Source organism: Egretta garzetta, unplaced genomic scaffold, assembly GCF_000687185.1.
Source record: "Egretta garzetta isolate BGI_Z169 unplaced genomic scaffold, ASM68718v1 scaffold176, whole genome shotgun sequence".
Classification (NCBI taxonomy): Eukaryota; Metazoa; Chordata; class Aves; order Pelecaniformes; family Ardeidae; genus Egretta; species Egretta garzetta.
Window position 1 is genome coordinate 282,689 of NW_009259973.1, and position 26,801 is coordinate 309,489.

Genomic DNA, 26,801 nt, shown 5'->3' on the forward strand with positions numbered 1-26,801 from the left:
AGGGGGCTCGGCCGGGACCGCCTGCAGCAGCTCCCACCGGGGGGGCGCTGGGCCGCTTTTGTTGCCGTTCGTGGTTTTTCTCGAGTGAAGAGCGGAACCGGGGGACGAGGTGGGGAAGGTCCTTTGGCTCCGCGCCGGGAGCGCGGGGTGGCCGGCTGGGGCACCCCTTCTGGGGGCTGAAGCGCCTCGCAGGGGAGGGAAGCCGGGTCGGGTGTGCCTGCTGGGAGGTGCATCGTGCTCTGCTCTCCGTGCATTTATTTCACTTAAGATATTGGGGCTAGTTTGCTTGCTTTTTTTTTTTTAACATTTATGCTTTTTTTTTTTTTTGGTACTTAGGGACTGGGGATGTGTCATTGTTATACTCAGAATCGCTTATTTTATAAATCACGCAAAAGACAAAGCATGCTAAATAAGAGCTTTCTTGTACTAGGAAGAAAAAGGTCTAACAGCACTGGTTGCTTAGAGGGATGCTTCAAAACTTTAACAGTCTTGCTAGAGAGTCTGTTGCTGTTGCATGAACGGTTTGTTCTTACAGTCAGCACCTCTATTCATTAAAACTGGGGGAAACAACTCTTATTTCGTGTTTTCTTTGCATGTTGGATGTGTATGCGTGTCACTTCTTGCCCTTGTAGAGAAGCCTCTGAGCTTTAATTTTTGGATCTGTGCCTCTGAATTTGGCTTTTAGGGAGGGGACTTGAAGTTCTTTTCTGACATTGTTTTTGCTGGAACTGCAGACCGGCTTCTGAGAAATGTTTGCAAAGTCTTCTGTGGTGACGGATTTGATTTCTTGGAGTCTGAGAAAATTTTAAGGCTGGTTTGACATGACCTTCCTGTTCGGTTTTTTTTGAGAGGTTGAAAGGGTTTCTTTGACTGCTGTTCTTAACCTTTGCCTTCTGATTACTATATTGTGTTTAGCAAACATACTTTGTTTCTTTCTGTTGATTATTAGTAACAGAAGATAGCAAGTCCCATGAACATAGCTGCAGAGGTCTTGCATTTTCACAAATGGAGTGTAGTATTTTGTTAAATCTAAAGAGGCTTAACTAATGTGTAATAAGGTTTGTTTTTAAAAAAATATGCATATATTTGTGTGTTTACAGGAAAAAATTGCATGCTCCAAAGAAAATGTAGGAAAGATGTGACCGTTCTCTGGCAATGGGTGTATTTTCATATGCTATGTGGGGGTGTAAAAGGAGAGAAAACATGTTTCTTGTGAGTGGCCCTTTGCAGGGGAAGAGCTGAGGGTGGAGCTCATCCCACAGCCCTATGTGTGTTGTGACACCCACGTGTGATGTGACCAAACATATGGTTGTGCTGCCCCTGTGTCCCCCTGTGTCCTGTGCACCTGCTTCTGGCTACAACTGCCCTCTCCGCTGCCCCAAGCTTCTGCCACTGTGGTTTGCCCATGGTTGTAAATATTTCCACCAGTATCATCCCCTCCTTCACTTGCATGCATATAAGTAAGCACGGAAATTTGAAAGCACAGGTAATTTGAAAGTAGCCAGACGAGGCCAGGTGACTCTGACTTCTGTCTTCTCTTATGACTGTTGCTTTTTGGGTAGTGGTATACTGTTGAATCCAGCCTTTATATATGCTTGAAGAAATAAATGGACTGTGAATGTGAATGTATCTACTGCTAGGAAAGCTCCCTTACAGCAAACTGCCAGATGTGTTGGTATTACACTACAGGAAATATGATTCTTTGGGTGAAATGTGGCGTGAGGGGTTATTTCTAGGTGATAGGACCAGCAGGCGGTGGCCAAGGTTGTTCTTGGTGCTAAGCCTGGCAGTGGCAGAAGTAAAGAAATCCTTCCTCTGCTTCCATTTCGCTGTGAGTGGGCTGTGGGGTACAGAAGCAGTTGGGGCCTGTTGGTTGTGACTAGGGTGGCTTCAGGGTGAAAGCTGTTACTGTTTTCACCTTTTCATCTTATTTTTATCTCAAGTTTCTATCAGGAGCCATTTTTGGATCACTGCCTATGGGGTGGACTCAGCAGGGATTGATAGTAACTGCTTGAAACTTGGAAGAAAATTGCTGAGGATCATTATTAGCCAAATTTAATGAGACTGTTCGAGTCTATGTTGATAAATATTCTGGGTGTTGGTGGCAAGAGTTGATGGGTAATCTGCCCCTCATCTGGAAGGTTTCTGACAGAGACCAAGGGGAGGAATTGAGTTGGAAAAGTGCAAAACCCGTCAACTTCTGCCTTGGAGCAGGGGAGGGGAGTGAGAAGATGTGAACAGGGATCACATCCCATCTCCAGGGCTGGGAGCTGCCTTCTCCTGGGGGCTGGCAGGCAGCAAGACTGGGAAAAGCACTCTGCACAGCAGAGGGGTTGGCAATCTTTGAGGAGGTAAAAAAAGGAGTGAAATGGCATATTTGGGTTTTTTCCGCATGACAGTTTTTAAAAAACAAAATTCAAATCCTGCTTTTTGCAACAGGTTGATGTGGAGAACCAAACAAAAAGAAACAACTGAAGCACCATGTAGAGAAACAAGCGATGCAGAGTGGTGATTTGGGTCTGTGTGATGTGTCACTCCCCAGCATAGTTCAGGTAAAATGAAAAATAGAAAGCATTCATCTGACTAACCACTTTCTCTTTTCTCTCAGGGCAGGGTAGAGACAGTTGTTTTGCTTCCTTCTATCTCAGTATAATATTGTCTTCCTCACGTCCAAGGTAGGCCCCTGGAAAGATCAGTAATCTTCATTTCCTCTGCCTCCTGTGCTGATCTCTGCTCATTTCCGTTCATTGCTGGCTGTCTGGATGGTCTCTGGGGGCTGCAGGGGGGAACTCAGGGCCCGGGTGAAGCAGGCGTAGCCTTGCACTCCTCTCTGCTCTTTCAGTTCTGTAATTTTGTTGCTCCAAGTGGCCTCTGCTAGCTAGGTAGCAGTTTCAGGGTTTTTCTTTGTGCTTGTTCTCCTTTTCCTTGACATTGTGTGTGGATGTAGCTTGTGTGTTATAACCTGTGTTATCAGGAAGAGTGCTGAACAAGGCAATGAATGTTATCTGTGCAGCTACCAAAGACAGTGCTGCATACATGGCATTGAACTCTCCCTGTTGCAGCACTGCTTCTTGCACAGTGTCCCCTTTCTGAGAATAAACAGCTGCCTCGTGGTTTTTTTTGTGAACAGGCATGAGTGAGATCACTTTGGCGGAAGACTTTGCATTCTTCCCTCAGCTAGTTGCTAAGAAAAAAAAGACATTAAGGAACAGAAGATGCAGAGGTGGGAACCACTCTGTCATGAGGTGGCACCTCAGAGCACCATCCCCACCTCAGTGGCAGCTGTGAGGCCCATCTGGGAGATGAACCGAACTGATGCTTTCTATGTCACTGCGTGGTGCAGAAAGACACTTACTTAGCTTCTGTTTCTGTCGGTTTTGGGGCATGTGGAGTACATTAAAGTGGTGCTTCTGTTGTTTGCTCTCCTCCAGGGAAGCTGTAAAAAACCATGCAAGTCAAGTTGCATCTTCTCAGGCTTGGCCTTAGGGCTTATGGGTAACTGGGGCATGGGTTCTGCCCTGGGAGCCTGACCTCGCACTAATGGAGGGCTTCAACAGCCTGGAAGAATCTCTCCCACTTCAGTTAAATCGGGATCCCTTTGAGTGGTTCCTCTGATGCTACAATCTTACTGGTTGTTTTCAGAGGTTTCCTGGTTATTTGCCCTTGATTTGAGGCTGTTGCACTTCTGCTTTTTTCATTGGGCCAGTTTAAAATACAGATAAATAATGAAGTAACCTAAGTAATCCTTTTTAATAACGATTGAGTATATTGGGGGTAATGACACTTGCATTAAGAGGTTGCTGCATTATTAATGCAATTTGGAAACTGAATAGTAGTCTAAAGGAAACGAATGTTCAATTTTTGACCCATTATCTGTGGTATGAGTGTTGGGCTCTGCAGGCTAATCTAACACTTGCCTTGAATTCTGTATTTCTCCAGGGAGGAGCTGGAGATAGGGTGAAGGTGTCGACAGATGTTTAAATACTAGTGTGTTTCAAGGACAGAAAATGTGAATTTGGCCTTCGCGTTCTTGCGGTGCTGTTTGGGTAATAGTTCTGTTTGGTGCCCTGTGACCACACATTTCACCTAGCAATGGGGTCTGGGAAGGTAAACTTCTGGTTGAGCTGCAGCCTCCCTTTGAAAGGTGATCAGAGGGTGGAGGGATAAAGGCACAGAGAAGACAAAATAACCTTCAGTTAAATCCCTGAGTGGTTTTCCACTGAGAGCTGTGTTGCAGGCAAGGTCTCTATTACAGTTTTCTGGAAAAAGCAAGTAAGCCTTTGGGTGCCACATTGCATGACCATGTTCCTTACCCCGATGGCTCTGTGCCTGATCTGATTGCAGACTGCTTTGTGAGGGACGAGGGAAAACAGAGAACCTTGACCTGGTAGTTTCTCTTGAATATTAAACCGCACTGGTCCTTTGCCATGTCTTGTGAGCAGCTTATGACTTTGGAAGTGGCAGAGCATTAAGAGCTAAGGCTGATTCCAAGAGAGAAAACAAAGTCTGTGTCTATGCTGCTTTGAGTGGGAGCTTGTGAGCTAACGTGCTGGGGACTGCTGCGAAACTGGGATGGGAAGCCAAGCTGGGTCGAGTGTTGATGGTGCTGCAGCCACGAGACACCAGTGGAGCGTGGCCAGCATGGTGAGCACTCCTACAGTGCAGCATGGGAGCCTGTAGCAGTGTCTCTGTCTTGCTCAGCCGCATGTAGTGTGCTGCATGTCACATCAGCAGTGGTGTATGTGTCCCGTGGTGGAAAACAGACTGCCAGTTGGTGTGGAGACACAGCTGCCTGCTGCAATTACAGCTTTTTGATGACTAACAGTAAAAAAAAAACCAAAACAAACCCAAACATATTTCTGAGAATCGGGGTGTGAACCTCTGCTTCCAAAGGGCTGTTTACGCAGTTGGGATAAGGAGTAGGGAGCTTTGTCAACTGTCAACCCAGCATCTGACATTCACCTTGCCTTCCCAGTGCTGGTTTTGGGCAGTGTGGGAGGGATGGTGTGTTCTGTTGTGGCAACTCTGCCATGGGGAGTCACACTGCTTTCCTTCAGGCACAACTCTGCATCTTAAAACCTTTCCAGGAGCGCTGCTTTTCCCAAGCTTCCAAATTCTTTGCCACTTGCTATTTAAGAGACTGTCCAGACAAAGAGTAATCTGTGTCCAGGAAATAAACATTTAATCTTGCCTGTCCTGTTGGGAAGGAATTTTCTTTTTATGTTAGTACTCGTTTAATGTTTGGTTTGTTGACATTGCGCAGCCAGCCAGATTGACCAAGGCACTCTGGCAGTATGGACTATATTGTCTTATGAGCTCCTGCCTTCTCAGTGATTATAGTTTGGTGGCTTTCTCTTTGTGATACGATTTCAGAAGGCTGGTCAAAGGCATTTGCTTGTTTTCAGTTATATCAGCTACTTGATTAAAGTAAACCATGACAATTACTTAAAAGGGTAAATGAAACTGTCAAGAAGCAATGTAAAAGAATTTCCATTTTACAAAATTTACATCTGTTACTGATGCATAAATAAATTATTTGGATTTTTTTACCCAGCTCAGCAAGGCAGTGCCTGTTGTGCAGTGGCATGTCCAGACCAGGAACTCTGCTGACAGCAGCCAGGAAAGGCAGAATTTACTTAGCTCTGTAGGTTGTGTCTCTATTTCCTCCAATATTTGGAGAAAATCTAGCAAATAGGGGTTTTGAAATGTGGTGGTAGCCTTTTCATAGAGCCTCTTTGTGATGGAGACTGGTAGGAGGAGGAGTTAAAGTATTTCACATAGCAGGTTTTTCATTTTACTGGTAGGGGAGAGAGTAAATAGAGTGAATATTTATATTCACTTTCTGCTTGATGGTGTTAATGGAAAGTGTGTCTGCAAAGTGATCTTACACAAGTCTCAGTCTGTGAATAAACATGCAGTTTGTTTCCATGCAGAAAGGCTGCTTTTTCCCTATCCCAGGAACTCTGGCAGTCCTGAAAATTATTCTCACTGATGTTTAGCACACAGGTTCTAGAGGAGAAAATGTATCTTTATATATGTCTGTGTAGCTCTACTGTCTTCTGATATATTATTTCTTTAAATTTTATTTTTACTTTTCCCCGGTACCAGGTTTGGCAAGAAAGGTCTCTCTCCTTGGGGACATGAGACACACTGCAGTGTCTTTTACCCACAGTAGTGGGGGCTTCAGGAAAGAAACTCACTGCTGGAGCCAGGCCAGGCTGAATCTGGCAGAGCAGAGCTGCTGCTCAGGCACTGCCGGCAGCATCCCAGGGTCATGGTGTCATCATACTGCTGCCTGCACTGCCGGTTTTTCACGTGCTGACCTTTCCTACCCTTCCATCCCTCAGGCTTTTCATGTAGACAAACCTCTCATGAAAATCCTCCCAGAAGAATAAAATAAGAAACAAAGGTAGCACAGAGCTGTCTTGGCATTTATCACAGCCCCGTGGGGAGAAAAGTGTTTTTGCTGGACACTTGATAGGCTAGGATCCTAATCGAGTTTGTTCTTAAACATTTTAGTGTGGCTGGGCTGTTGTGCTGCCTCTTCGCTGGCACAGATCCTGAGGATGAATTCTCTCTCTGGTACCCCACCAATATGAATCTGTGCAGCCTGGGATCTCCTGGCCACCAAGACAAGGGTGAACCCACCAGGCATGCATGCACCTGGTTTCCTGGTGCCATGATGTGACTTCTGGACTTATGGCTTGCTCCTGGGGCAGGCAGACATGCAAGCTTACCTGAGGTTTCTTATATGGATAACACCAGGTTTCATGCAAAACATTGGTATAGATAAAAATAACAAAGGCACTGTTACATGTTTCCCTGCCTTTGTTTTCTCGCTGATCTTGAATCTTTCTTGGTTGTGGGCCTGTTTCAGCTCCATGTCACTCCTGTACAGGCCCTTTGTGAATTGTGTTAAACCCTCATGGGAAGGACTGCACCCCAGTGCTGTGTGCATGGGGCTGCTGTAGGAAAGAGCACTCAGCAGCCCTCTCCTCGTGGCTGCAGGTGTGACTCCTGCCTGCTTTGGGCAGGAGAGGCTGTGGGTCCCAGCTCACAGGGTAGTGTGTTGAGCTGCGAATCTTGGGTATATGAAAATACTTCCCAGGGAGCCCTGTGTGAGAGAGTGCGCTGAAGATGCACCTCCATCATTGGCATGTCCCATGGTGGGTGTGTGGGGCTTGTTCCCAGCTGGGCTGCTCGCCCTGCACTCTGGGTGTGTGTGGCAGGCAGAAGCTTGCTTTTGGGTTTTATCCGTCCCCTGGTTACCCCGTTGTGCTGCTCGTATGCAGCTGTGTGCTTGTGGGAGGCTGCTATCAGCTCCCAGTGAGCAAATCTGGAAAATGTTAACTTCTTAAGGTCATGGAACTATTAGCACATGGACAGACAGGTAAATTGAATCAAAATAACCTTTCATAAAGGCACTCACTGCCATTGCTGTGTGCAGTGTTTGCTCTGCTCATGTGTCCCTCCGTGTTTGCAGTTGAAGTAGATGCAGCTCTTTGGGGTCGTGACTGCTGTAATACAATGCTCAGTACAATTTTCTGTTAAACATGTGCTTCTATATTAATTTTTAGTTTTATACTTGAAGAACATACATGCCTCAGGATTCATCTGCTTTTTTTTCAGTTATAACAGCTGATTTTTACCTTCCCTGAAAAGCTTATGTTGCCTGTTCCCTTGCTTTGGTCTGTGTTGGCTTTTGAGCATTAACACGGTAGACATTAATAATAGCGACAGCATCTGTGATTCTGGACAGCTCTGTCCTGTTCCGTACACTTCCAGCACATCACTGGAGCCACAGCTCTCAAAATCACAGCGTGGTAAATAGTTTTGTTGATGTGTAAGTAGGCACAAAATCCAGCCTCGCACACGTGCCTGTGCTGGCGCTGCGGTTTTGCAGGCAGTAAAAACACAGTGTGACTCCTTTTGCTGTTTAACTAGCTCTGAATGCAGAGAGTGGATGTGCTGAGCAAGAAAGACAAGTTTGTGCACACATGGTAATCGGGGGAAGCAATTGAACTCCCTATAGGTCCATTTTCTCATTACTTGGCTAAGAACGATGTATTGCCTACAGTAGACATGCTGGACTAGTGGTCCATGTAAGCCACTTTTGAGACTAAAAAAAATCTTTTTCCTGAGAAGTCTGAAGTGTATTATCAGTGATGTTTTCCAAACTGCAAAACAGGCCAAGGGGATGTGATGGAGGATTTGTCTAACGTGTAGTTTCCAAAGGGTTCAAGGTGTTTATTGAAGTGGCTGCTGTCCCTGAAGCAGTTCTAGAGGCTGTGAGCTGTGGGTGTATGCTTTGGCTGTGATACTATTCATGCAATCACAGGTTTGATTACACCGCATGGGGACTACCTGTCTGTCAGTGCCGCAGACCACACAGATCTATCTAAAGCAGCAGCTCACAGTGGGGGTAGTTGTGTTGCCAAGGCTCAGCTGAGGAGAGGTCTAACATGGCCTAAGGTAAAACGGCAACATTTTCTGTTTTGTAAGCGGTTTGGTTGTGTATGTTTCCTTATGTAGTCTCAGTTGTGCAAGTAGTTTGGTTATGTAAGAAAAAACAGATTTGTGCAATGTGTGACTGTAGTTCAGTCAGGGTTTTGTATCCAAAGATATGGACACGGCTGGTCCTCGCCATGCTCCTGTGAAGGAGGTTGTTTTCTCCACTTTAAAGCTGAGGAAATGAGGACCCTGAGGTGGGTCTCAGGGTCACAAGCACAAGCTTGAGTTCTGCATGGTGAGATACACTGTAATTGGGTTGAGAAATACGGTGGAGGGAAGAAGAAAAACAGAAATGCAATCGTTAAATGAGCCAGGAATCTATAAGCATTTATATATATGAACTTTTCCCATTAAAATTTAGGTCTGTAATCCTGTCTCCTGTTTTAAGTGTTTGCGTGTAAAAATGTTCCCTTTTGTTTGATTTTAATGGAATGTGCATTTCTAACCCTGAGTGCTCTGTCCATTAGCATAGGCTGAATTTCATTAAGCTGTCTTTGCTGGAGTGATGAAGCCAGCTACTAACCTTTCATGCATGTGGAATGTAGTTTTAAAATTTTGCCGTGGTTGAAAAACCTATTGTGGGTGCAGCCACTTGCGTAGGGAGCAGCTATGCTGCTGGAGCCTGGGAAGTAGGGTACAGGTAGGAAATTGTGGGACGGGATGGGACAGGAGTAGGCTTTAATGGAAATCAAGGATTTTCTGTTTCCTAAAGTATTTCAGTAAATTGTGTATCTGTTGATCATTAATTTATATCGGTGCAGGTTCCTAATGATGTCTCAATCACAAACCTTTTGTTTAATTGATTTCTGAGAGATCTAATTGAAATATACTTGGGTTATTAGACTAGGATGCTTTGCAATACATATAGGAGGTGTCAGGCACTGAGACTGGAAGATGGCCTGTGCATTGGGACAGCCATAAAATAGAGCCAGGCCTGGCAAAAAGTAGTCTGGGGCCTGTGGATGCCTCATGGTACTGCTGTGAGGATTGAGCTATTTGTGAGTGGTTTCTGACTCTGCACCCTGCCATCTGCCTGTTGCTGTAATGCTGGTAGATGAAATATCCTCATGGGATTATTTTTTCCTTTGCCAATACTTATATGCCTCATAAGTTTCTGTGGTTATAGATCTTTGTAATGTGAACTGTTTCTCCCCCTACTGTAAATGTTGATTAGGGAGGAAACACAGTGAACTAATTGTTCTGAGTAACACTTGAGCCACATAAATATTTCAGGGGATTTCAGTAGCCTTAAAAGGCTTAAAGTTGCATGAATTTACCCGTAATTGTGGCTGAAGTTTTGTGATGTAAGAGGAGGCTGAAAAAGGGAGAATTTTGAAAAGTGCCTAGGGATTTACATGTGTATAACTATTCTTTACAATAGTATGACACTGTATAAGCCCATTTGCCTTGTAGAAGAGCCCTAAGATGCTTAGACACAAGATATTTCTCATGTTTTGGTATAAATATTTTCTGCCAAAATGAAGTAAATCCTGGAATAAATTGACATGGGATGTGCCAGCATGGAAGTAGTGGCAGAGGGAGAGCTTCAGACTTGCAAAAGCACTGAAGGAACAGCTGAGTTGCGGAGCTTGAGAGCAAGCGCTGGAAGGGACAGCTTGTTCCCTGTTCAGCCATATATTGTACTTCATCTGGGAAATACATAAGCTTACTGTGATCGAGCCTCTTTAACAAGAATAGGATGAAATGTATTACATGTTGCCTCTGCTATCCAAGAACAGAGTTCCCAGCCTTGGCTAATGAAGGTGTGATGATGGGAGCAGGAGTCTAGAGTGATCAGTACAATGGTTCTGTGCTGGAGACCATAAAACATTGCATGGATCTCTGGTTTCTGGCCAAAACCAGCTAAATTGTTGACAAGCTAAATCTTTAGAAATCATAGAATCATAGAATGTTTTGGGTTGGAAGGGACCCCTAGAGGTCATCTAGTCCAACCCCCCTGCAGTGAGCAGGGACACCACTAACTAGATCAGGCTGCTCAGAGCCCCGTCCAACCTGGTCTTGAAAGTTTCCAGGGATGGGGCCTCCACTACCTCTCTGGGCAACCTGTTCCAGTGTTTCACCACCCTCATTGTAAAGAATTTCTTCCTTCTATCTAGTCTAAACCTACCCTGTTTTAGTTTAAAGCCATTACCCCTTGTCCTGTCACAGCTGGCCCTACTGAAAAGATTTTCCCCATCTTTCCTGTAGGCCCCCTTTAGGTACTGAAAGGCTGTAATCAAGTCTCCCCGCAGCCTTCTCTTCTCCAGGCTGAACAAGCCCAACTCTCTCAGCCTGTCCTCATAGGAGCCGGCTCATGTCCAGCTTTTCATCCACCAGCACCCCCAAGTCCCTCTCGGCAGGGCTGCTCTCGATTCTTTCTTCCCCCAGCCTGTATTGATACTGGGGGTTACCCCGACCTGGGTGCATGACCTTGCACTTGGCCTTGTTGAACCTCATGAGGTTTGCACTGGCCCACCTCTCCAGCTTGACCAAGTCTCTCTGGATGACATTCTGTCCTTCTGGCCTATCAACTGCACCACTCAGCTTGGTGTCATCTGCAAACTTGCTGAGGGTACACTCGATCTCGCTAAGTCATTGATGAATATATTAAATAGCACCGATCCCATTATGGACCCCTGAGGGACACCACTTGTCACCGGTCTCCATTTGGACATCGAGTCATTGACCACTACCCTCTGGATGCGACCATCCAACCAAGTCCTTATCCACCAAACAGTCCACCCATCAAATCCATAGCTCTCCAATTTAGAGAGAAGGATGTTGTGGGGGACCATGTCAAAGGCTTTGCAGAAGTCCATATAGATGACTGTTGTTTTCCTTTGTCCACTGTTGTTGTCACACCATCATAGAAAGCCACTAAGTTCGTCAGGCAGGACTTGCCCTTGGTGAAGCCATGCTGGCTGTCTCGAATTACTTCCATGTGCCTTAGCATAGCTTCTAGGAGCATAGCGTAGCTTCTATCAAATATTTGATACTAGTAGGGTTTATTGTCTAAGAAAGTGTAATGGCAGCCATTTAAGTGACAAATAAGGGGAGTGACTTAGAAGTACTAAGACGTGTTTTAAGAAGGCATAAAGTTTTTCTTTTGTACTTAGAAATTTAAAAGGGAGGGGGATGGGTAAACACCAGAAAGAAGCTTGTAGCTCCTCTTGCTCTCTATCCCATTGGTGTCACTTCTGGTAGAAAATTTAAGGTTTGATTTAAGCCTGCACCCTTCCCTGTGTGCTCCTCTGAGTTAATGCTGCTTTTCCATTTGGTTCCTTGCATATTATGCCCTTCCTTTTCCTTTTCTTACCTTATTTGCTATGCTCTGTCTTCTGATCTCACTGCCCTTTCTTAATTTCTCTGTAAGAAGGGCTACTCCTCACTGTCCATTAAAAGGAGATTTTTCTTTCACATGATGGCTAAGTCATGGGACTCCTTGCCACAGGATACTGTGGATGCTAAAAGATTATATGAGCTCAGGAAGGGCCTGAAAAAACTCATAGGAGGCTATTAAATACCATTATGCAACCTTCAGTTTGGCATTTACTGTACATCCAGGATGCTGGAAAGACGTTGAAGGTAAGCACCACTGCATACTCACCTTATGCTTAACTCTGACCTAGGCAGCCACACCTGGCTACCAGCGTCAGACTGAGTAAAGTCATCCTGATGTTCCCCCATTTCACTGCAAAAGTCCTTTTGTGGTCTCCCTTCACACTTCCCTGTCCTTTTATTACAGCCCATATGGGACGTGTGAAGACTAACTTATATCGGGGGAACCCAACATTTGCTACTGGAGGTGACATGCTGTGTACTTGGCTCCCGGGAAAAAGCATTTGGAGGAGGGCTTTGGGAGTTGGCATATGTGCTTCTGCTCCTGGTTCTGTCAGGGTGGGTGTTGCTGGCAGTGATTTTGCAAGCAGCTGGGCAGTACTGCAACACAGTGTCACTGTGCTGCTACAGAAACAACTGGGTTTGTAGGCTGGCAGTTCATGCAGAAAGAAGTTTGAACACTGAAAGCAAGGCAAGATGCCAGGTGTCACACCCCAGACTTGTGCTGGCTCTGCATCCTGATCTTGCTAATCCAGGAGTGATGATTCAAGATCTGCCTGCAGCTGTGCCTTGGACTGGCTCAGGTCTGGGCCATTAGCTGCCCCAGCAATACATGGATGGGTGTAACAGCTCATCCCCACCATGGTGGCTCCCACCTGGTCCCACCATATTTGGTTGGTGCGAGGCTGCTGCATCCTGCTGAGAGGTGCAGGCAATGCAAGGGCTGATGTGCAGGTCTGTCTCCTAGACTTACTTCAAGTGTGTTGCTCTGTAATCTGCAGATTTGCATGAGCAAGGAAATGAAGCTGTATGCATAATCTTTAGACTTATTGTGGGCTTACATTTCAGGTAAGGTTACATCTCCACTGTATGATGCAGCTTGGTGCTGGAGATGCCCATGCTCACCACACAGGAGTGGGTTTCAGTGCAAAGGACAGGCTAACACCATGCAGACAGCAGCTCTGGTGCAGAGCACAGCTCAGTCTGTTCCAGCCTTAGCCTTGGCAGTGCTGTGGGCCCACTCTTTGCAGCGCCGCAGCCTTTTCCCCCCTGCTGATAAGGCAGGGTTTCCCAGAGCTGCTGTGACAGCACTTCACCGTTGCTTTTTCCATGCTCTTCTCATACTGTTCTCATGGCCTTGTGCCTGCAGCTGTGATAGTGTGGACATGGTGGGCGCTCTTGAGAATCCCCCCTTTTCCTGCTGGCCCTACCTTGTTGTGGACTTTCTGGTTTGTACTAGAGATAACCAAAGCAAAGTGAACAGTATTGCAGGTGACAATCATTTAAATACTTGATTACATTAGCCAATAATATATGTGCACAGAAACTTAAGTCATTGTGCAACACTTGCACCTGATTAGCATCCACCAGTTATCACCATCATCTTCGACCATCATCTTCATCTTTGCTTGGAAGAGCTCCAGAGGAGGATGCTTGCCTGGGACCTGTCATTGCTTGTCCAGACTCACCATGAGTTGGGGAGAGTTTTCCAATTCTTCTAATGTGTTCTTTAAACAAAAAGTTAGATAAGTGAGATTTTGTAAGCAGGCTGAAGTCTTGGACTTGTGCTGTAAGAGAGTGTGAGGGGAGATGTGCTGGTCTCAGGACAGCTCTGTGCTGTTCCCAGCTCGGCGATTGCTGCCCAGCATTGTCCCAAGGAAGGTACCTCACTGCTGGGTGCTGTTGTGTTCTGCTCCCACTGAAATACCTTTTGACAAGATGTGGGATGAAATATGGTCCTCCTGATATCATTGTGCACTCTCTCCCTTTAGGCAAATCCTAGTGAGCACTATCACCTGTGGCAGCCAACACACTACAGCTGGCTATGGCCTCCTGTGTTTGCTTACAAGTGAAGGGTGCTGGCTCACTCTGTTCTCGGCAATTGGGAGCAAGAAGTTTATGCAGCATCAATCATGGCAAATACTGGATTTCCAGCAAGAGAGGGTCTTGATTCCTCTATATTTTTGATAGAATGAGCCACAAGGTATCATCATATATCCTTCAGTATAACCATAAACCAGTTGAAACATACCTAATCTAACTACCCACTCTTCCTTAACCTAAATGCATTTTTTTTAAGTGCATCTGGCAGCTTACATGAACAGTGGAAAATACTGGACTGTAAGAAGTCCTCATCTTTATCAATATACTTTATAGGCTGCTGATTACTTAGTTCCTCTCCCATTCCTTTCTGTGGTCTCTGCTGTGCGGGGCTGGTTTGTGCTGCTTGGGTGGCGTTGCTTTCAGACGCAGCAAACTGCTTGCTAGAGGAGCAGAAGGGCAGCCACAGTGTATGGGGAAAAGGTATTCACTGCTGAGAGTGCTTGGAAATAGCTGTTGTTGCTTAAACTCGGCCCTGTCTTAATCCAGATCAATTTGTATGCACAGACAAGCAGTAGGAATTTTCCTTGTTGTATTTTGCTTACCTCATAATTAGTATTTTACTGGACATGGGATTGGTTGGGCAATGTCCTGGTCTCCATTAACTGCCAGATCACTACAGTACGTGGGCAGCCTCTGAGAGCATAATGTTTATACGTTGTGTTGACAAGTCACATCCATGTTGCAACCCCTCTGAGTTTCAGTTTTAATTGAAATACCAGTATTAATTGTGGAAAGTTAGTCACACAAACTAAGCTGGAAGGGGAAGCTTTTTAAACCAACTGTTTCATAATTGTATAAGTTTTGTAAGTGCTTAACTCTCTGACGCAGGAAGAGTGCTGTGGTGCTCTGTGGTGCTGAGATCCTTGCATATACTGGGGTCCAAGTGTTGGAAAATGCTTTGGAAAGAAACTGCAGGTGGGAGCAGTACTGTGGCCTGGTGCTCAGGGTGAGTGGGTGCTGAGGTGCCTCGGGGAGGTGCCGTGGAGCTGGGAGCTGCTTTAGAAGAACTGTGGGCACCCCTGGGAACCAAGCACCCCCAGTTCTTCTCCTTATCAGGGCAAGGTAATGCAGGGAGCAGAGGGTCCCGGTGCTTTCACTCTTTCAGTAGATGAGAGTAAGGGACAAACTGTTGGGAAAGGGCACTTTGAAGCAGAATCAGTCTGTAGTGCTCACTGTGTGCCATCAAGCCATGTTTGTTCTCTTTCTGAGAAGAGCTTGTAGCTGTCAGCAGTAGAGCAGGCAAAGCTCAGGGGTTTATCTGCACGGCTTCCTTAGAGAAGCTAAAGAATGCAGCTGTGTACAATAAATTTGGAAAACAGGACATTTAAAAGTCAGTCACTTAAAAAGTTCTTGACATTGTTTCTAAATCCAAGGAAAGCCCGGAAAACAAACAAATTTTCAGATGTCCACATTCCTTGTAGAGGTTGAAATGAAAGAGCTAACTTCCGGCAAAACCAGCTGAAAGCAGCTGCTCTTGGGATACAGAAACTTTGCTCTCTCTTTGAGGAAATGCCTGTTTTTCCAGGCATGTGCGGCTCTCCTGTTCATAGGCCATCGTGGTACCTTCTGAAAGCAGCTCCTCCAGACAGTGTCATTTCCAGGCTAAGGAGGCTTAGAAAGAGCTTTCTCTCTGGGCTGGAGCATTGAAGAATGCAGATCAACACTTCCTGGGGATGAGCTCTGTGCTCACTGGAGGTGTTGCAATGTCTGTTCTATGATAAAGAAATCATTCATAGGTGGAGAGATTTCCTCAAGTCTGTCACCCTGCCCTATCCATTTTGACTTCTTTCCAGGCATTTCCTTTTAATTAAAAGTGAGGCCAGATTTCTGTGGTAGTGTTGTTCTGGCCAGAATAGATAACTTCCCCAAACTGCTATTTTTAGGGTATTTTTAGAGGTATGAGGTAGACTTAAAGAAGAATAGAAAAAAAATATGGATATACAGAGAAATGGTGGTGGCACTTACATACCCCCAACCTTAATTACTACCAAAAAAATCTGTTGAAGTATTTTATGGAGAATTTCAGAAATTTCTCCAGCATGTATTGCACTCTGTGCTTGGTAGGTCACCTGTTACAGATGACATTTTGGGTCTCTGTGTACACTTTGGCCAATTGTTCTGAAAAAAGTATGGTTAAAAAAATTTCGCTTTGAAATGTTAAATTTGTCTATTTCCATGATGCTTCTGTGATTTTATTTTATTTATATTTCAGTTTGGTGCATACTTGAAGTCTAAAAAAAAAAATACTAAAAAATTGTGCTGGTGAAAGATAAATGATGCATGTTGAAATATGGGTCGACTTAAGGGTGAGGTGGCACATGGTTGGAGTTTCCTAAAGAGTCTGAAAATACCACCACCTTGCGTCACATTACATTCATTCTGTAAATACCCAAAGGCAAATATTTTGCTGGCTCAGGCAGAAGAGACATACTATCTGTATTGTCCCTCATCTCTGTCATAGCTGGAATCTCACGCTGCTGGGCTTTTTTGTAGCTATGATTTGCTGCTACAAAGAACTGCCTGCCTTGGCAAAGCACAGCGAGCAGGATGCTCATGGGGAGCTCAGGTGGGGTGCTCCATTGGTGCTGTCTGGGGTTTGTGTGATGTCCTCCTTGCCATGAGAAAGTGGAGAGTGGTGGCTGGACTGGAGGGAAACAGAGTGGGAGGTGGTGGGCTGGTTAGAGATATAAGTAAGTGGGTTTGTTCAGTTAGTCACAAAGAGGGGAAGGCATTTGTGGCTGCTGAGGAAGGGCTGGTAGGCAGCTGTCTGAGTCCCAAGGGTGATTCTTGATTTGCAGAGGGTCTGCTCAGAACCCAGGATAACATCTGAAAAGCGTCTTTGAAGACTACTAGTAACTGCATTTGGAAGGCAAAACTTGTGTGAAGAGGAAGGCTGGGAGGGCTGGGGCCGTGGGGTTTTGGTTTGAGGGTTTGCTGTAGGCTTCCTGTGTAAACTGTGCCTCCAGCTGCATGTGCAAGCGGGGATAGTGTTTCTGCTCCTTCAAGAGTGCTGCCAATGGAAATGAGTTAATCCTGTATGAGCAATGTCAAGACATTGGCCACACCAGAACAAACAGAAATAGCTAAACTCCACCTTTGTCTTCAAAAAGGTTCAAATGAAGTGATCTTCTGCACTGAGTAAGCTGAGCGGAGGTTCGCAGGAGCTGCTGTCATCCGGTTGTATGCAGTGTATGTGGTAAAACTTGGTAATTCAGTGTGCAATCCTTTTAGCTGTGTCTGATTTTTATGATTGTTGGAGAAGCCCAAGAGGCAAATGGATGTGCACTTGCACATGCAGTGATACAACATACATGCTGATATTGAATGTTGCTGAGCTGTAGTGTAGCCACAGGCTTCCTATTGCTGCTTGTTTGCATCCCCTCCTTTTCTGAGATGTACTCATTTGCTGCAGCGGGTATGAAGTCAAGCGTAGCTGCCCCTGGCTGCCTCCAGCTGCGTGCATTTGTGTATCAGCTCTCACCAAGTTCTGATCACAATTTAGGACTTGTGTAATAGAAATTATGAGAGTTGAGGCCATTCATCTACTTTGGCCGTGGGCAGAGAACAAAAAGGGTGTTTGTACAGTGGAATGGCACTGAATGTTCTACATCACTGTTTTATTGTATGTTTACAGAGCAGAGGGCACAAAAATAACATAAATGGGAATAACGTATGTTAGCACACTTCTAACTCCATTTAGCCTTCTTTGTTTGTAAATAATTTTGTGGTTCATCTGTATTTTAAAGAAAGGAGGGAAAATTCTCCTGCCTTTCTACCCTTGTTTGAGGAAAGGGATGGGCAGTACTTTGTGGTTGGCTCCACTTTATTGCTATGGATGCTATGGACGGATGAATTGCTCTGCATTGTGCTTGTCACCTGGCAAGCTGGTTTAGGTTAGTAGAGAAAGTGTGTGGTTCTGAAAGCTGCGTTTTCACTTGCGCAAAGACCAGACCATGTGTGCTGAGTTATCAGAATGAGGTTTGAATTGTTTGCTCTTATTTTTCCTGTGACTTAGTGGAGTTATAGTCCTGCTATGTCAAACATAGAGTCATTGGAAAAGACCTTTAAGATCATCGAGCCCAACCATACCTGTCCACTACTAAAACATGTCTTTAAACACCTTGCTTACCTATCTTTTAAATACCTCCAGGGATGGGGACTCGACTGCTTCCTTGGGCAGCCTGTTCCAGTGCCTGATAACCCTTTCAGTGAAGAAACATGCACAAACATGCATTCCTTGAAAGCAAGGCACCCAAAGGAGAGGTCTTTTGAAATCTGAGGAGAATTCCTCAGTACCATCCAGCACAGCAGGCCTCTTTGGAGGAAGAGGAAGGTTGGAAAATCCTGTCCCTTTGGTGTTATCATCTCAGTCTCAGCTGAATGCTGTGCCATGACGCTGGGCAGGGCATTAGCTTGTTGGGTGGCAAACACCATCCGTAAAGCTGTGGTTTGTTTTCAGCTGAGTTGTTGCTCTTGAGAACAGTGTGGAAAGCTCAAGCTGGTACACAAGGGAACATGATTATCCGCTTCTACCTTCTCAGCACCCTGAGCAATTAAACACAAAAGCCTTTGTTCCCTGGTGACTTCATTCTTAAGAGGCCTTTTTAATTTTAGTCCTTAGTTTCAGGAAGAAATAATGGGAATTTGTCACTGACAAGAAGGCTGCATCTTTCAAATGTCATATGAAGGATCCACTCCATAATTCATGGGCTAGGGAGTGTGGGTGTCAAAAGGAGGGTGGATAATGGATATGAGAGATTTCAGTTCAATGAAACTATTGGCCTTAAAGGCAGCTTTTCTTGCCTTCATATTTTCTTGATCCAAATCGCCACACTTCTTCCTAATTCATCCAGATACCCAGATATTTTTATATTTTTCTTAAGTAAGAGTGTGGTGGGTTATTGGTTATTTTCGTACAGCTTATTTGCCTTTCAGTGCAGACACGGACTTGCACAGTAATACCAGAGCAGTGCTGGTTGATTTCTCTCTTTCTGTCACTGCTGCGCCTATGAGCCATGCATTTGTGTACATAGAAGTGCTGCTGTTTCTTATCAGTCCTTCTCTTTCCATGGATTCTGTGTTTTGCTCATTGTGTGATGAGACGTGTATTGCTGGTGGTGTGCTGAGAAAGGGACCTTCTCCCTCCTCTGCAAATCTGATGTGGGCTGCTGGGTGTCTGAATGGAAATGTGGACTGTTGGCTTCCTAGTTGCTGGAAGATTGTGGCAGGCTCAGACCTACAAAAGGGGACTGCTGGGTCTGCTAAATTGCTGCAGGCTGGAGGGGTCACTTCCTCCGAGTCAGCCACTGCCTCCTGGCTTTGTCTATGATCCTGTCTTTGGCAGAGAAAATTAACTGTCTGACTCTGTCTGAAGTGAATTAAGGAGCTCTTGTATGATTTTCTTCTTGCAGTCAAACTGAAGGTGTTAAGAGCTGTGACAGAGCTGTGCTAATAGCTGAAGCAACAGCAGTGAAGTTAGCATCGGTGATTGCACAGCAAAACTAACCTTCAGCAGTGGATGTGCAGCCTTTATTTCAGCATTTCTTCTTCTACTGTTTCTTTCTTGTAACGTGTTTGTGTGCAGATGCAGGGGGCTCCTCTGAGCTGTTAGTGGTCAAACCTCAACTGTTCAGGAGCCGTGTGGGGCACACTGATACCTAGTACTGGGGCTGAGCTCTGCTTCAGGAGCCATTGCCTGTGAGTGAGGCAGGAGTAAGTTAGTTGCGTGTTAGTTGCGGAGTAATCTGTTTTCAGTGGAGCTTCCTAGTACAGCTTACAAAGGCTGTGAGATTTAAAAATAAACTCAAAAAAAATGAACTCACTGGCATAGAGCAGGAGCTTTTGGTGCAACTGTGTCTGCACGTACGTCTTCAGGAAGTGAGTCATATTCTTACAAAATCATCAGCTGAAGAATTTGTGACTTTTATGAAAACTCCCATTTTGGGCTAAGTCAGATCTCTTCCTCTCTCTAGGTTTTTCTCAGGCATCAGGAATGTCTTCTGAGCCCACTTCATCTGCCTCGCAGCAGTCCCCCACCTCTCCATCCTCACCCAGTTCCCTCCATCTGCCTGAAAACCGCAGGGCAAGAGATCGCTCCCCATCGCCCATGAGAGGGTACCTCATCCCCAGTCCGCTGCCCACTCGACGGACCAGGACATTTTCAGCGTGAGTACTGGGAAACCTGCAACAAAACAATTGCCTTTGGGCAGAACGATTGGCCTCCTGACAAGGCGAAGGGTGTCGGGGGGAGAGGGATGGTTGTATCTGGAAGATGCTTTGGTCTTTTACTGTTATCTCTTCTACAAAAAATTCTGATGCCATTAGACATTTATTCCAAATTTCATGTAGTTTTTCAGTGCTCTGTTTGTGTAAAAGGATGTTCAAAGTCTTTTCCACTCTTTAAGACCAGGGTTTTACAGGGAGGGGGAAATACACTGCGATTTTTCAAAACAGAGTTTCTTGTCTGAACCTTTGCTTCACTTCAGACACTGGGTTGTGGCTCTCAGGACCACTTTCTGTTGGTGTTTCTTCATCAGCTCCACCTCCTCCTCTCACACAACCTCTCTTCTTACTGCCCCTGAAGTACTGGACCAGACCTTACAGGAGGTTTTAGTTCTTTCAGTCCTGACACGTGTGCTACCATCAGCCAGGTTACATTTTAGGGATGGTCCATGACCCTGTCACTTTTCAGGGTGCTTGTTTCCTTTTACTATCAGCTTTCACATCTCCATCTTGAGATTTCTCAAATAGTCCTGTAAAAGAATATGTTGGTTTTCAAGGTATGAACCCGGATCTCTTTGATTCTCTAAGATTATATAAGGTTTTCCATAAAACGAGATGGGGTTTGTTGCTACTTGTAGTTATTTGAGGTAGTGACCCTAAAGCAGAGCTGGCTTTCTCTGAGCTTTCCTGTGGCCCCAGGGTGCCGTGCAGGCTCCTGGCAGCCCCCTGCCCGAAGGGGGCTCCTCTGCAGCGCAGCAGCAGAGGTCAGTGTTGCAAGGTTTGGCCGTTGCAAAAAATTCCCAGTGCCTGTGATGGGTCTCCCAGTGAGGTGCTGACTTGCAGAAGGCAATGTGGGCTTCACTTTTAATCTCAGTGGCCTTTGAATTAGGGTCTGAGGGTATAATGTGAAGCTGTGGTCAATCCACTGCACTTCTGCCACAGTCTTGCAGTTAGTTCTCTGTACGGGACATCTGACAAAGCCAGGTGAAACACTGTGGAAGTAAGATCTCGAACCCGCAGCTATCCTATTTCATCCTTCTTAATCTATTTGGCATGCTTTTTCCTTTTTGCTTCTTGCAGTGTTACCCAGCTTCAGGAGTTATCCATGTGGATTTAAATAGCATCAATCTCAATGATGTTTTGTATTATTACTTCTGTATTCAAAATGAGGTGAAAAAGAACAGCAGCAGCAGAAGAAAAAATTTAATGTTAGTTCCAAAAGCCTTCAAATGCCCTAAACTTTGTAATGTAAGTAGATTTCTAAAAGGAACATAATTGACTTGATAATTGGGATTGCCCTTGAAAACCAGTTCCAAGCTAGCTTGCCTCAGTGCTGTGTTAATAATGAACCCTTTGTAATTCTTCTCAGCTGTTAATCCTAGTCTGGTTCTTACAAAACTAAAGAATTTGTTATTTGGCTTCCACAGTTCCTTAATCATTAAAGGAATCTTGCTGTATTTATTTGCCCTGAAAATCAAAACAGCTCTAAATGCTTATTGTTATTTTTTTAGTGTCCACTCCAAACAAGAGGAGCTCTAGGTGAGCTCTGGCCCCACAGTTGTACGGAAAAGACGAATGTGACAGACAGTGGTTTACTATTCAGTGGGATTATTTAATTTTGGTTTGTTGCAAGTGTGGGGCCTTATCCCCCACAGTGCTTTATCTCCTTGAAAGATGCAGTTGAACTTCAATGGCTTATTTAGGTCTGTGAGTGCTTTTCTGTGTAGCAAGCACTTGTGAGGTCAGATGTATCAACAGCTTTATAGAGCTGGAAATGAAGTAATTTAATGAAGATTTCTTCTTTCTATAACATTTCCAATGGTATTTCTTTAGTATTAGTTTGATGTAAGGAGCAGAGATGTTTACCACATTTTTTAGTGACTTTATTTAGACTTCCATAAACTTTAAACATTTGGGAAAGTTATGTCAAAGTAGCCATGGTGCATGTAACCAAATGGCAACACAGTCACTTACAGGGTTTGAAGAATCACACCAAAATTGTCTCCTGACATGGAAGCAACCTGCTGGATAGTCATGGCATCAGAAAATCCTGATCTGTGTAAACCCTGTTAAGATGTCTAAACCAGTTGGCTTCATTAATGAAGGTATTTGAGTGAGTTTGGATCCTTGGAGATTCAACTCAGCATATTTGATAGGGAAAAGGATTTAATCATGCAGTTTTCAAGATGGGTCATAGTTCATGCAAGTTGGGTTTTTTTGATGGCGGTAAGTCATCGTAAAGGTTTGTCTTCAGATCTGTCTTGTTTTAAAATACAGGTCCCATGACAGTGGAGGAGGAGATCAGTCTTGAGTCTTGGTGTTATGCAAACCAGTTAGGCTTCATAGGCTGCTGGAGTCATTTGGAGGTGAAATACTGACTTCACTGGGTCCTAGTCTGGCAGGATGATAGACATGCATACAGAAGGGGTGTGTGTATATGCATATGCATATATGTGTACACATTTATACATGTCTTTATGTACTGCATTCTCTTGATACTACATGCACACGCTTACTGTTAAACTTGTGAAAGCACATACAAGACGTGGGTGTACATTGGTACTCCCAAACTCATGAAAGGTATGAGATGCTTACATTTAGTATAGTGTCTAAAAGAAAATTTTGCAGGGTGATACAGCAGATGGATTCAAGATAGCAACTGATGGATTATAATGCTAGCAAACATAGAATCATAGAATCATTTAGGTTGGAAAAGACCTTTTAAGATCATCAAGTCCAACTGTTAACCTAGTGCTGCCAAGTCTAACACCTTCATTATCTTTATCTCCCTTAAAAAGGCTACAGGCAAAACACGTGCAGTGTATGAGACTGAGTATTAAGCAGTTGCTGCTGAGGAGTATACTCGCTGGGAGGGATATTTGGACCGTTGTGCCCATTTGCTTAGTGTGCTCTGGCTGACACACCTGGAGCTGTCACATCCGTGCTCAGCAATGAACCACTCTTTTTGTGCTTTCTTTTGCAGAACTGTGAGAGCATCAGAGGGTCCCATCTACAAAGGTGTCTGTAAATGTTTCTGTCGCTCCAAAGGCCACGGCTTCATTACCCCTGCAGATGGAGGGCCTGACATCTTCGTACACATCTCTGAGTAAGTCCTCTGGATGGCCAAGGAAGGCTGGAGCTTTGGTTTGTCTTAATTACTGAATGCTTTTGACATTTCAGATAAAAGAAGAATGGTTTATAATCTGTCACCCTTACCTCAGCAAAGAGGAGTTATGCAGATGTTACTGGCATTGATAGATTATGCTGTTCTTTTCCTGTATTACTATAAATCTGTTGAGTTAAAAACTAGAAGATGATCCTGTCAGATCTCTTAGAATAGGCTGTGCAGTTTCACCCAGGCCCAGAAACTTGCATTTACCTGAAGCAAATCATCTATGCAGTATTCAGTTTTAATTTAAAGATTTATAACACTGTAAATTCACTACTTTTACTTTGCACTGCTTGTACCATTATTAACCTAAAGGTTAATTACCTTTACTGTTAAGAAAGTCATGCTTTATTACTTCCTTGAATTTATCTAGCTTCTGAGATGCTGAGAACCATCACCTCTAAATCTACCTTATGATAAACTTAACAGGTTAAGCTTTTCCAGTCCCTCTCTGAGAATTTTTTCTCCAATCTACAAGTCTTTCCAGTCTCTTTTCTAAGTTTGCTGTAGAACTTAAATATAATTTTAAAACAATGCACTGTACACATACTTTCAGTATATGGAGATAAAATCTCCTCCAGACTCCTCCTGTTTCTCTTTCTGTATATCCCATCATCGCATTAGCTCTCTTGTCCCTAGTCTTTTGCTGAGTTGCTTATCTGCTCTGACCTCCGTATCCTTTGCAGCGTCAGAGTTTGGTGCAGACTCAGATACAGTCTGGCATCCCCAACAGCAGTGTTTGCAGTCCTTGTTCCTAGATGTATGACTTCATATTTGGTTGTGCTGCAGCACATCTTACTTGAATAGGCCCTGCGTGCCAAGATCATGCTCTGTGACTGCACTGTTTTTGTTATTTATTGCTTGGCTAGTCCTCAAGGTTTAATACACAATTTTGTATTTGTTTCTAGATTGACATGTTGACCAGCATGGGGGCTGAAACTGTATTAAGATTGCTCAATATTTATTCTCCAATAACCTCTTTTAGTCTATCATCAGGTTTTAGTCTACATATTGTTTAGTGTTGAAGCTGTATAATCCTTATTTGTTGTTTGGAGTGGTTATCTAGTGATAAGTCAACAAAAGCCTTACCAAAGTTATTCACATTGCCCCAGCTATCTTTCCTGCTTGTGTGTGTAGCCTGTGTCCTTGGAGAAGGAGCACACTGGCCTTCTTCCAGTTTTCTGAAATGTTACTGCATGACAGGCATTAGCAAGCCAAAGCTTTTTAGGACGCATGAGTTCAAATGGGCTGAGTGGTCTGATTTACGTGTTCAACCCAAGGAAATGTTATTTAATATCTTCTTTTTCTTTCGTCTAATACAAACGCACAATTTCATGTTATTTCTGGAATAACTTAAAAATAACATTTCTTATATCACGATTTAAAAATTTTACTGTGAACATTTAGTCTGACCTACACAGTTACTGATCAGCAAGGGTTTAGTTAAAACAGCCCTCTCACAGAAACATGAATTCTCAGCCTTCTAATGAATTATTTTTAAAGTACTGTCTGTTTTCAGTCCTGTTTATTTCCTCTGCATTTTCTCTTCCAATTAGTTCAGTAAAATTTTCTTCAGCCATGTGAAATTAAGCCTTTTAAAACCCTAGAGATAACTTTTTGATTGGGGCTGCCCGTTGTTTGTCTGTACAAAATGTGACCTAATCTTTCAGGGGTTCCCCAGATCCTATCCTATGGCCCAACACATCTTCCTGTCTGGGCCCAAACCCCAGTACTTGATTCTGGGTACACTAACTGCTCCTACCCTCAATCCCCCTCCAATCAACTATAATTCTTAGAAACTCACAGTGATATTTTTCTGTTTGGCTATTTAAGACTCCCATATGTCTCCCATACTGAAATGCTTTATGACATTATGAAAACCATTTTTTGTTTGCTGTGATTTTGATGGTCTCTGTGAGAGCTCCCCCAAGAAGTCCCCTCTTGTGGGCTGTGCTAGTTGGTGCATCGATCCTGTATGCTTTCAAAATTATTTGACTGTGAGCCATCAATAAGCTGTATTTGAGTAATAGTGCCCCGAATGTGGTGTGCCGCCCTCCCCTTTCTTCCACCCACTCGATCTAAAAACACTATTGAACGCATTACCAAGGTTGTAAAAGTTCATGGGCAACCACACTTCTTGATGTATTTTCAGCATGTTTATTTTGCTGACGCGTGTCCAATTCTCTGCTTGCTCTCAGCCTCACCCAGCCATGCCCTCAGACCGCCCCTGCACGAGAAAGCTGGAGCAGAGTAAGGATGAGAGGGGGAGAGCTGCTGCGTGTGTGTGTGTGTGGGGGTGGTGATGGGCTCTGGCCTCCTCAGGTGCAACCTTCAGGCTAAGCTCCAGCTTCCCAGGTCTGAACTTAGTGTCCTACTTGCTGGATCAGGCTGCTTCTCTTCATTGTTAGTTACTTCATTTCAATCTAATGCTCACACAGGTTGGGAACAGTCTCCATATGCCATGCTGCAGTACGCTGCAGTCTTCCTCCAGTGTGGCATCTCTCTTAAGTTTACTGTAGATGAGAAGGTTGGAAGGGACCTTCTCTACCTTTCGCTGCTGGAAGGCGCCTGTGCCTTTCTGGCAGATGCTTTACCCAATGCACTCTTAACAATATGGGTGCTGGGGATCCACTGCTTCCCTGGGTGATCACTTCCTGTAATTTACAGACCTGGCTCTTAATTGTTTCTGATATTTAGCTGACATCTCCCTTGCTTTCAATATGGCCCTTTACTCCTCCTTCCATCTCCACAGCGGGTAAATGATGCATTTCCTCTTTAAGCCTGTAATTTATGTATTTAAAGCCTGTTTTCCTTGCTCTTACAGAAACATTTTAGCAAAGTTAGTTCATATGAATTTTGTAGGACCAAAGGATGCACTTTGTGCAACTTTTCTAGGCTCAGTTCTGCTCCTTTAAAGCCACCAGGATTATTTTTTTCTATTGAACCAGGACTGGGCCACTGTTTAAAACATTTCTTATGCAGGTACTGTCTCAGAATTTAAATTCAAAAAGAGCTGATGTTTCTGCCTCACCCTGTTAGTAAAAAGTGCTGTTATGGAAGCACTGAAGGTTTTAGCACATTGTGGTCTTTAATTACTCTGAGTGTATTTGAATTGTTAGAAACAGCTTTTAGTGCTAGAGGGTGATGGTATCACTGTCTTAATTCTGATGCAAGGCAGCACTGGAAGGATGAGTTAATATTGCTTTTCATTTCAGTTTATTTCACAGTGAATTAGAAACATTTTTCTTTATTAATGGGAATTGCTTATTGCAGCAGCATTCTATAACTGGCTCAGGGGACTCTAGTTTGCGTAGTGTGAGTTTTGAGACACCGCTTATGTTTATCATGCGATTCTTTTCTACCTATTTTACTCAGTTAAACCTGAATGTGAGAGAGACATCAATCTCTTCGCTGTCTCAGTGTGGTATAGGCATCTACTTGTGAAATGAAAGGATTG

At 44.3% G+C, this 26,801-nt stretch overlaps 1 protein-coding gene across 3 annotated transcripts in view; it reads left to right on the forward strand.

The window, feature by feature from the left end:
* The window catches only part of CARHSP1 (calcium regulated heat stable protein 1), a 59,626-nt gene that overhangs the window by 22,270 nt on the left and 10,555 nt on the right, over nt 1-26,801 (forward strand). The window contains exons 1-3 of one of the 3 annotated variants that reach the window (XM_009640330.2): nt 61-109; nt 19,926-20,118; nt 23,159-23,281. In XM_009640330.2, the coding sequence (XP_009638625.1) occupies nt 19,946-20,118; nt 23,159-23,281 (296 nt within the window). In that variant the 5' untranslated portion in view covers nt 61-109; nt 19,926-19,945. Of the gene's footprint in view, nt 1-60; nt 110-2,473; nt 2,553-19,925; nt 20,119-23,158; nt 23,282-26,801 lie in introns of those variants that run through there. The other 2 variants (XM_035895851.1, XM_035895850.1) reach the window with 2 other exon arrangements.